General features: G+C 43.1%; 1 protein-coding gene across 1 annotated transcript in view; it reads right to left on the reverse strand.

Moving 5' to 3' along the window:
- LOC139584097 (sodium/potassium/calcium exchanger 1-like) overlaps window positions 1–12,223 on the reverse strand; it is a 53,381-nt gene that overhangs the window by 9,582 nt on the left and 31,576 nt on the right. The window contains exon 6 of the mRNA XM_071415605.1: window positions 4,302–4,556. Coding sequence (XP_071271706.1) covers window positions 4,302–4,556 — 255 coding nt within the window. The remainder of the gene's footprint in view (window positions 1–4,301; window positions 4,557–12,223) is intronic.

A 12,223-nucleotide genomic window follows, 5' to 3' on the forward strand; every position in this document is an offset into this window, starting at 1 on the left:
GACGCTTGGCTTGCAGGCCAAAGAGTTCAATCTTGGTTTCATCAGACCAGAGAATCTTGTTTCTCATGGTCTGAGAGTCCTTTAGGTGCCTTTTGGCAAATTCCAAATTTTAGATTCTTCAAAGTAGCCACCCTTTGCATTAACGACAGCTTTGCACACTCTTGGCATTCTCTCAACCAGGTTCATGAGGAATGCTTTTCCAACAGTCTTGAAAGAGTTCCCACACATGCTGAGCACTTGTTGGATGCTTTTCCTTCACTCTGCGGTCCAACTCATCCCAAACCATCTCAATTGGGTTGAGGTTGGTTGATTGTAGAGTCCGGTCATCTGATGAAGCACTCCATCACTCTCCTTGGTCAAATAGCCCTTACACAGCCTGGAGTTGTATTTTGGGTCATTGTCCTGTTGAAAAACAAATGATAGTCCTACTAAGCCCAAACCAGATGGGATGGCATATCGCTGCAGAATGCTGTGGTAGCCATGCTGGTTAAGTGTGCCTTGAATTCTAAATAAATCACAGACAGTGTCACCAGAAAAGCACCCCCACACCACAACACCTCCTCCTCCATGCTTCACGGTGGGAACCACACATACAGAGATCATTGTTTCACCTACTCTGCGTCTCACAAAGACACGGCGGTTGGAACCAAAAATCTAAAATTTGGACTCATCAGGCCAAAGGACACATTTCCACTTGTCTCATGTCCATTGCTTGTGATTCATGGCCCAAGCAAGTCTCTTCTTATAATTGGTGTCCTTTAGTAGTGTTTTTTTTTGCAGCAAGGCCTGAAGGTCTGATTCACACAGTCTCCTCTAAACAGTTGATGTTGAGATGTGTCCATTACTTGAACTCTGTGAAGCATTTATTTGGGCTGCAATCTGAGGCTGGTAACTCTAATGAATGTATCCTCTGCAGCAGAGGTAACTCTGGTCTTCCTTTCCTGTGGGGGTCCTCATGAGAGCCAGTTTCATCATAGCACTTGATGGTTTTTGCGACTGCACTTGAAGAAACTTTCAAAGTTCTTGAAATGTTCTGCATTGATTGGCTTTCATGTCTTATAGTAATGCTGGACTGTCATTTTTCTCTGCTTATTTGAGCTGCTCTTGCCTAATATAGACTTGGTCTTTTACCAAATGGGGCTATCTTCTGTATACCACCCCTACCTTGTCACAACACAACTGATTGCCCCCCCCCCCCCGGGCCTATCCTTGGTGTGACCACCTTAAAACAATTCCCTATGTTAGGTTGGTAGAACCATCCCCCCCGGCTTACATTAAAATCAAATCAAATTTTATTTGTCACATTCGCCGAATACAGCTGGTGTAGACCTTACAGTGAAATGCTTACTTACATGCACTTAACCAACAATGCCGTTTCAAATAAATACCTTAAAAAATAAGAATAAGAAATAAAGGTAACAAATCATTAAAGAGCAGCATTAAAATAACAAAAGCGAGGCTATATACAGGAGGTACTGGTACAGAGTCAATGTGCAGGGGCACCGGTTAGTCAAGGTAATTGAGGTAATATGTACATGTAGGTAGAGTTAATAAAGGTACTATGCATAGATAATAACAGAGAGTAGCAGCAGAAGAATCAGAATGAGTTGTGTAACATAGATAATAACAGAGAGTAGCAGCAGAAAAATCAGAATGAGTTGTGTAACATAGATAATAACAGAGAGTAGCAGCAGAAGAATCAGAATGAGTTGTGTAACATAGATAATAACAGAGAGTAGCAGCAGAAAAATCAGAATGAGTTGTGTAACATAGATAATAACAGAGAGTAGCAGCAGAAAAATCAGAATGAGTTGTGTAACATAGATAATAACAGAGAGTAGCAGCAGAAGAATCAGAATGAGTTGTGTAACATAGATAATAACAGAGAGTAGCAGCAGAAGAATCAGAATGAGTTGGGTAACATAGATAATAACAGAGAGTAGCAGCAGAAGAATCAGAATGAGTTGTGTAACATAGATAATAACAGAGAGTAGCAGCAGAAGAATCAGAATGAGTTGGGTAACATAGATAATAACAGAGAGTAGCAGCAGAAGAATCAGAATGAGTTGGGTAACATAGATAATAACATAGAGTAGCAGCAGAAGAATCAGAATGAGTTGGGTAACATAGATAATAACAGAGAGTAGCAGCAGAAGAATCAGAATGAGTTGTGTAACATAGATAATAACAGAGAGTAGCAGCAGAAGAATCATAATGAGTTGGGTAACATAGATAATAACAGAGAGTAGCAGAAGAATCAGAATGAGTTGTGTAACATAGATAATAACAGAGAGTAGCAGCAGAAGAATCAGAATGAGTTGGGTAACATAGATAATAACAGAGAGTAGCAGAAGAATCAGAATGAGTTGTGTAACATAGATAATAACAGAGAGTAGCAGCAGAAGAATCAGAATGAGTTGTGTAACATAGATAATAACAGAGAGTAGCAGCAGAAGAATCAGAATGAGTTGTGTAACATAGATAATAACAGAGAGTAGCAGCAGAAGAATCAGAATGAGTTGGGTAACATAGATAATAACAGAGAGTAGCAGCAGAAGAATCAGAATGAGTTGGGTAACATAGATAATAACATAGAGTAGCAGCAGAAGAATCAGAATGAGTTGGGTAACATAGATAATAACAGAGAGTGGCAGCAGAAGAATCAGAATGAGTTGTGTAACATAGATAATAACAGAGAGTAGCAGCAGAAGAATCAGAATGAGTTGGGTAACATAGATAATAACATAGAGTAGCAGCAGAAGAATCAGAATGAGTTGGGTAACATAGATAATAACAGAGAGTAGCAGCAGAAGAATCAGAATGAGTTGGGTAACATAGATAATAACAGAGAGTAGCAGCAGAAGAATCAGAATGAGTTGGGTAACATAGATAATAACAGAGAGTAGCAGCAGAAGAATCAGAATGAGTTGGGTAACATAGATAATAACAGAGAGTAGCAGCAGAAGAATCAGAATGAGTTGGGTAACATAGATAATAACAGAGAGTAGCAGCAGAAAAATCAGAATGAGTTGTGTAACATAGATAATAACAGAGAGTAGCAGCAGAAGAATCAGAATGAGTTGTGTAACATAGATAATAACAGAGAGTAGCAGCAGAAGAATCAGAATGAGTTGGGTAACATAGATAATAACAGAGAGTAGCAGCAGAAGAATCAGAATGAGTTGGGTAACATAGATAATAACAGAGAGTAGCAGCAGAAGAATCAGAATGAGTTGGGTAACATAGATAATAACAGAGAGTAGCAGCAGAAGAATCAGAATGAGTTGGGTAACATAGATAATAACAGAGAGTAGCAGCAGAAGAATCAGAATGAGTTGTGTAACATAGATAATAACAGAGAGTAGCAGCAGAAGAATCAGAATGAGTTGGGTAACATAGATAATAACAGAGAGTAGCAGCAGAAGAATCAGAATGAGTTGGGTAACATAGATAATAACAGAGAGTAGCAGCAGAAGAATCAGAATGAGTTGGGTAACATAGATAATAACAGAGAGTAGCAGCAGAAGAATCAGAATGAGTTGGGTAACATAGATAATAACAGAGAGTAGCAGCAGAAGAATCAGAATGAGTTGGGTAACATAGATAATAACAGAGAGTAGCAGCAGAAGAATCAGAATGAGTTGGGTAACATAGATAATAACAGAGAGTAGCAGCAGAAGAATCAGAATGAGTTGGGTAACATAGATAATAACAGAGAGTAGCAGCAGCAGAATCAGAATGAGTTGGGTAACATAGATAATAACAGAGAGTAGCAGCAGAAGAATCAGAATGAGTTGGGTAACATAGATAATAACAGAGAGTAGCAGCAGAAGAATCAGAATGAGTTGGGTAACATAGATAATAACATAGAGTAGCAGCAGAAGAATCAGAATGAGTTGGGTAACATAGATAATAACAGAGAGTAGCAGCAGAAGAATCAGAATGAGTTGGGTAACATAGATAATAACAGAGAGTAGCAGCAGAAGAATCAGAATGAGTTGGGTAACATAGATAATAACAGAGAGTAGCAGCAGCAGAATCAGAATGAGTTGGGTAACATAGATAATAACAGAGAGTAGCAGCAGAAGAATCAGAATGAGTTGGGTAACATAGATAATTAAGATGTCTTATCTGCATAATATGTTTATGTGATATACTTGTTATTAGAATGTGTCCCTTTGGACTCTGGTGTTGGCAGTTGGACTTCTTCCCTCACCTGGGGCTCCTAGTCACCTGGGGCTCCTAGTCACCTGGGGCTCCTAGTCACCTGGGGCTCCTAGTCACCTGGGGCTCCTAGTCACCTGGGGCTCAGACACCTGGGGCTCAGTCACCTGGGGCTCAGTCACCTGTGGCTCAGTCACCTGGGGCTCAGTCACCTGGGGCTCAGTCACCTGGGGCCCAGAAACCTGGGGCTCAGACACCTGGGGCTCAGTCACCTGGGGCTCAGTCACCTGGGGCCCAGACACCTGGGGCTCAGTCACCTGGGGCTCAGTCACCTGGGGCCCAGAAACCTGGGGCTCAGACACCTGGGGCTCAGTCACCTGGGGCTCAGTCACCTGGGGCCCAGAGAGGGGAGAGGTCAGGCTTGTCTTTCACATGTCCCTGGTGCTATGCAGAATATCAGAAAGGGAAGAGGACAGGAGGGAACATTGTCTTCATATGTGAATGTGTCTACCTATTCTTAAACCATGTGAAGGGATGGCGTTATTAAATGGGGAACCAATTACTTGTCTCCACAATGTCTGCACCAGTCACCCCCTCCTTTGGCCTTGGGGGATGTGTGTGGTAGTGTCTGGAGTTAACAATTGATTTATGCCATTGGTCGAGTTGGTGTTTTTGTGCTATGATTACCAGGAATGAGATCGGAACCTCGTCTTAGGGACCAAACTGAACGATAATTTATAGCGAATGCTATCTGGCTACGGGATACTCCTTTCTCCTTTCTCATTTAAAAAGTCTCACCTTGTGACCCGTTCTATATATCTGTTGTTCGTCAAGTAGGTTGAAAGGGGTCTATCTTGGCTATCCAAGACCTCTGTACTTTTGTCTTGGGGCTTTTCAACGGATCATCAGAAACGGTGATTAGTCGAAATGCCGTTGGTATTACAAAGCTCTCACTATTAAAGATTTAGTTTAAGTATAACTCTGACTTGTGTGATAAGTTTGTCTCTCCTCATTTATAGTAAATAAAGGAACCACCACCGGGCGCAATGCAAATAGTCTGAGTAGCCATTTTAATAGGTGTTCAGGAGTCTTATGGAGTCATTCTAGGGGGTTATCAATCTGTTTATTCTTCTTTCAATGCAGGGTAAATTAGCAGTAATTTCCATTAGTAAGATGGAACATGATGGTTATACTCTATTGTGTACAGGCCTGGACAAAGACAAAACCAGAGTTGGAATGGATTTTCATGTATGATTTCATGGTTTAAGGCTCTCCTACAGCAGAATGCTTTAATCCAGAGGATAACAGCTCCACCTGCTGGCAGGTAGCAGTAACCTCTCCTACAGCAGAATGCTTTAATCCAGAGGATAACAGCTCCATCTGCTGGCAGGTAGCAGTAACCTCTCCTACAGCAGAACATTTTTTATCCAAAGGACAATAGCTCCACCTTCTTGCTTTAATAAGTACTGCTTCCTCCTGATTCATACCGAGGCTCAAACCCAGGACCTCTGCATCGCAAAAACACGTGACCGCCTTCCTGAAGCGTTTTACCCAGTTGCACCACCTAGTGGAGACTGAGGAGTGAGTTTTACAGACATCTGCTACACACCGAGTGAACAAAACATTAGAAACAACTTCCTAATATTGAGTTGCCCCCCCCCCCCCTCCCTTTTGCCTTCAGAACAGCCTCAATTGTGTCCAGCTGGCTGGATGTCCTTTGGGTGGTGGACCATTCTTGATACACACATGAAACTGATGAGTGTGACAAATCCAGCAGCATTGCAGTTCTTGACACTCTCAAACTGTCAGTTAAACATTTTGTCTTGCCCATTCACCCTCTGAATGGCACACACATACACAATCCATTGTCTCAAAGGTTAAAAGTCCTTCTTTAACCTGTCTCCTCCCCTTATCTACACTGATTGAAGAGGATTTAACAGTTGACAGTCGATAATCTTTCACCTGGATTCACCTGGTCAGTCTACGTCATGGAAAGAGCAGATGTTCTTAATGTTTTGTACTCTCAGTGTATATCCACCCCCTCGGCATTACAGCCGGGTCAGAAGAACTCCTCATTCCTTTGTGTCCATCTCACCTTTAGGTTTGTCTGTCTTTGCTGTCCCCATGGCAACGCTGTTTAGAATGGTTGTCTGTTCTTTTTAAACTTCACTGCAAACAAGACAAGCAGACTGTATTACGGAGAATAACTAGTCTGCAGAATGCAGACTGTATTTCAGAGAATAACTCGCTAGTCTGCAGAACGCAGTACAATAACTTTAATGGATGGAATCATGATGCAATTACTTGATCATTATCAACACATTACTGTACGTGACAGTCTGACGACGACATTACTGTACGTGACAGTCTGACCACGACATTACTGTACGTGACAGTCTGACGACATTACTGTACGTGACAGTCTGACGACATTACTGTACGTGACAGTCTGACGACATTACTGTACGTGACAGTCTGACGACATTACTGTACGTGACAGTCTGAAGACACATTACTGTACGTGACAGTCTGACGACACATTACTGTACGTGACAGTCTGAAGACACATTACTGTACGTGACAGTCTGAAGACACATTACTGTACGTGACAGTCTGACGACATTACTGTACGTGACAGTCTGACGACACATTACTGTACGTGACAGTCTGAAGACACATTACTGTACGTGACAGTCTGACGACATTACTGTACGTGACAGTCTGACGACACATTACTGTACGTGACAGTCTGAAGACACATTACTGTACGTGACAGTCTGAAGACACATTACTGTACGTGACAGCCTGAAGACACATTACTGTACGTGACAGTCTGAAGACACATTACTGTACGTGACAGTCTGAAGACACATTACTGTACGTGACAGTCTGAAGACACATTACTGTACGTGACAGTCTGAAGACACATTACTGTACGTGACAGTCTGAAGACACATTACTGTACGTGACAGTCTGAAGACACATTACTGTACGTGACAGTCTGACGACACATTACTGTACGTGACAGTCTGACGACACATTACTGTACGTGACAGTCTGACGACACATTACTGTACGTGACAGTCTGAAGACACATTACTGTACGTGACAGTCTGAAGACACATTACTGTACGTGACAGTCTGACGACACATTACTGTACGTGACAGTCTGAAGACACATTACTGTACGTGACAGTCTGAAGACACATTACTGTACGTGACAGTCTGACGACACATTACTGTACGTGACAGTCTGAAGACACATTACTGTACGTGACAGTCTGAAGACACATTACTGTACGTGACAGTCTGAAGACACATTACTGTACGTGACAGTCTGACGACACATTACTGTACGTGACAGTCTGAAGACACATTACTGTACGTGACAGTCTGACGACACATTACTGTACGTGACAGTCTGACGACACATTACTGTACGTGACAGTCTGAAGACATGACAATTAAACATGACAATTTAATGGTGTCATTTTTAAAGGTTTTGAGGATTCATTCATTTTACTTTGTGAAATGGTGAATTCCTATGTCATAGCAAGTCAAATTGAGGCATTTCATTTCAAGTTGTCTTCAACGTAAATATCTACATTTGTTCGTTTTTATACCGAATTATGTGATGTCATTACCCGCAGTATTGACTTAAAACAAATCATCCAGCGATCATACACTGTTTACCAGGGGGCAGGGCTACCGACGTTAAGGCTAATCTGAAGATGGTGCTGGCTAAAGCTAAAACTGGCGAGTGTAGAGAGTATAGAGATATTGTTATCCACGTCGGCACCAACGATGTTAGGATGAAACAGTCAGAGGTCACCAAGCGCAACATAGCTTCAGTGTGTAAATCAGCTAGAAAGATGTGTCGGCATCGAGTAATTGTCTCTGGCCCCCTCCCAGTTAGGGGGAGTGATGAGCTCTACAGCAGAGTCTCACAACTCAATCGCTGGTTGAAAACTGTTTTCTGCTCCTCCCAAAAGATAGAATTTGTAGATAATTGGCCCTCTTTCTGGGACTCACCCACAAACAGGACCAAGCCTGACCTGCTGAGAAGTGACGGACTCCATCCTAGCTGGAGGGGTGCTCTCATCTTATCTACCAACATAGACAGGGCTCTAACTCCTCTAGCTCCACAATGAGATAGGGTGCAGGCCAGGCAGCAGGCTGTTAGCCAGCCTGCCAGCTTAGTGGAGTCTGCCACTAGCACAGTCAGTGTAGTCAGCTCAGCTATCCCCATTGAGACCCTGTCTGTGCCTCGACCTAGGTTGGGCAAAACTAAACATGGTGGTGTTTGCCTTAGCAATCTCATTAGGATAAAGACCTCCTCCATTCCTGCCATTATTGAAAGAGATCGTGATACCTCACATCTCAAAATAGGGTTACTTAATGTTAGATCCCTCACTTCAAAGGCAGTTATAGTCAATGAACTAATCACTGATCATAATCTTGATGTGATTGGCCTGATTGAAACATGGCTTAAGCCTGATGAATATACTGTGTTAAATGAGGCCTCACCATATCCCCCGTGCATCCCGCAAAGGCGGAGTTGTTGCTAACATTTACGATAGCAAATTTCAATTTACAAAAAAGAAAATGACGTTTTCGTCTTTTGAGCTTCTAGTCATGAAATCTATGCAGCCTACTCAATCACTTTTTATAGCTACTGTTTGCAGGCCTCCTGGGCCATATACAGCGTTCCTCACTGAGTTCCCTGAATTCCTATCGGACCTTGTAGTCATGGCAGACAATATTCTAATTTTTGGTGACTTTAATATTCACATGGAAAAGTCCACAGACCCACTCCAAAAGGCTTTCGGAGCCATCATCGACTCAGTGGGTTTTGTCCAACATGGCCACAGTCATACTCTGGACCTGGTTATGTCCCATGGAATAAATGTTGTGGATCTTAATGTTTTTCCTCATAATCCTGGACTATCGGACCACCATTCTATTACGTTTGCAATCGCAACAAATAATCTGCTCAGACCCCAACCAAGGAGCATCAAAAGTTGTGCTATAAATTCTCGGACAATCCAAAGATTCCTAGATGCCCTTCCAGACTCCATCCGCCTACCCAAGGAAGTCAGAGTACAAAAATCAGTTGACCACCTAACTAGCTCCCTGGTGTACAGAAAATACCCGAGCTCTGAAGTAAGCTTCCAGAAAATTGGAACGGAAATGGCGCTACACCAAACTGGAAGTCTTCCGACTAGCTTGGAAAGACAGTACCGTGCAGTATCGAAGATCCCTCACTGCTGCTCGATCATCCTACTTTTCTAACTTAATTGAGGAAAATAAGACCAATCCAAAATGTATTTTTGATACTGTCGCAAAGCTAACTAAAAAGCAGCATTCCCCAAGAGAGGATGGCTTTCACTTCAGCAGTAATAAATTCATGAACTTCTTTGAGGAAAAGATCATGATCATTAGAAAGCAAATTACGGACTCCTCTTTAAATCTGCGTATTCCTCCAAAGCTCAGTTGTCCTGAGTCTGCACAACTCTGCCAGGACCTAGGATCAAGTACTATATCTCTTGACACATTGATGAAATTAATCATGGCCTCTAAACCTACAAGCTGCATACTACCCTTGTATCCTTGAGGAATGCCGAAACGTACAATTGATTTGTCAGAGGACAAATCATTCAAAGAGACAAATTGATATCTGATATCTTTCCGACAGATAAGACCTAAACCAGGCAAGAACTTGTCCGTGTAGACCAATTAGGGTTTCCAATCTCTCCAAAAGAATGTGGTGATCGATGGTATCAAAAGCAGCACTAAGGTCTAGGAGCACGAGGACAGATGCAGAGCCTCGGTCTAACGTCATTAAAAGGTAATTTACCACCTTCACAAGTGCAGTCTCAGTGCTATGATGGGGTCTAAAACCAGACTGAAGCATTTCGTATACATTATTTGTCTTCAGGAAGGCAGTGAGTTATTGTGCAACAGCTTTTTTCAAATTGTTTGAGAGGAATGGGAGATTCGATATAGGCCGATAGTTTTTTATATTTTCTGGGTCACGGTTTGGCTTTTTCAAGAGAGGCTTTATTACTGCCACTTTTAGTGAGTTTGGTACACATCTGGTTGATAGGGAGCCATTTATTATGTTCAACATACAAGGGCCAAGCACAGGAAGCAGCTCTTTCAGTAGTTTAGTTGGAATAGGGTCCAGTATGCAGCTTGAAGGTTTAGAGGCCATGATTATTTTCATCATTGTGTCAAGAGATATAGTACTAGTCCCTATCTGAGCGCTGGTGATCTACTGTATGGATAATCAAGGGATTGAGATGACATCAAATCAAATTTGTCACATGCACCGAATACAATAGTGAAATGCTTACTTACAAGCCCTTAACCGACAATACAGTTTAGAAGAAAATTGAAAAATAACAAATAGTTAAAGAGCAAAAATAAAATAACAGTAACGAGGCTATATACAGGGGGTACCGGTACAGAGTCAATGTGGAGGCTATATACAGGGGGGTACCGGTACAGAGTCAATGTGGAGGCTATATACAGGGGGTACCGGTACAGAGTCAATGTGGAGGCTATATACAGGGGGTACTGGTACAGAGTCAATGTGGAGGCTATATACAGGGGGTACCGGTACAGAGTCAATGTGGAGGCTATATACAGGGGGTACCGGTACAGAGACAATGTGGAGGCTATATACAGGGGGTACCGGTACAGAGTCAATGTGGAGGCTATATACAGGGGGTACCGGTACAGAGTCAATGTGGAGGCTATATACAGGGGGTACCGGTACAGAGTCAATGTGGAGGCTATATACAGGGGGTACCGGTACAGAGTCAATGTGGAGGCTATATACAGGGGGTATCGGTACAGAGTCAATGTGGAGGCTATATACAGGGGGTACCGGTACAGAGTCAATGTGGAGGCTATATACAGGGGGTACCGGTACAGAGTCAATGTGGAGGCTATATACAGGGGGTACCGGTACAGAGTCAATGTGGAGGCTATATACAGGGGGTACCGGTACAGAGTCAATGTGGAGGCTATATACAGGGGGTACCGGTACCGAGTCAATGTGGAGGCTATATACAGGGGGTACCGGTACAGAGTCAATGTGGAGGCTATATACAGGGGGTAGTGGTTAGTCGAGGTAATTCAGATAATATGTTCATCTAGGTAGAGGTAAAGTGATGCATAGATAATAAACAGAAGTGCAGCAGCATAAAAATGGTGATGGGAGGGGGTCAATGCAAATAGTCCGGGTAGCCATTTGATTAGCTTGGGGGTATTAAGAAGCCTTTTGGACCTAGACTTGGCGCTCCGGTACCGATTGCCGTGCGGTAGCATAGAGAACAGTCTATGACTAGTGTGGCTGGAATCCATTTTTAGAGCCTTCCTCTGACACCGTTTGGTATAGAGGTCCGAAAGCGTGGCAGGAAACTTGGCACCAGTGATGTACTGTATGCAATACCTTCTGTAGTGCCTTGCGGTCAGAGGCCGAGCAGTTGCCATACCAGGCGGTGATGCAACCAGTCAGGATGCTCTCGATGGTGCAGCTGTATAACTTTTTGAGGATCTGAGGACCCATGACACATCTTTTCAGTCTCCTGAGGGGGAATAGGCATTGTCGGGCCCTCTTCATGACTGTATTGGTGTGTTTGGACCATGATAGTTCGTTGGTGATGTGGACACCAAGGAACTTGAAGCTCTCAACCTGCTCCACTGCAGTCCCGTCGATGAGAATGGGGGCGTGCACGGCCCTCCTTTTCCTGTAGTCCACGATCATCTCATCTGTCTTGATCACGTTGAGGGAGAGGTTGTTATCCTGGCACAACAATGACAGATCTCTGACCTCCTGCCTATAGGCTGTCTCATCATTGTCGGTGATCAGGCCTACCACTGTTGTGTCGTTGGCAAACTTAATGATGGTGTTGGAGTTGTGATTGGCCATGCAGTCATGGGTGAACAGGGAGTACAGGAGGGGACTGTACTCCCTGAGGGGCCCCCGTGTTGAGGATCAGCATGGCAGATGTGTTGTTACCTACTCTTACCACCTTGGGGCGCCCCGTCA

Source organism: Salvelinus alpinus, chromosome 9 (assembly GCF_045679555.1).
Source record: "Salvelinus alpinus chromosome 9, SLU_Salpinus.1, whole genome shotgun sequence".
In the NCBI taxonomy this organism is placed as follows: Eukaryota; Metazoa; Chordata; class Actinopteri; order Salmoniformes; family Salmonidae; genus Salvelinus; species Salvelinus alpinus.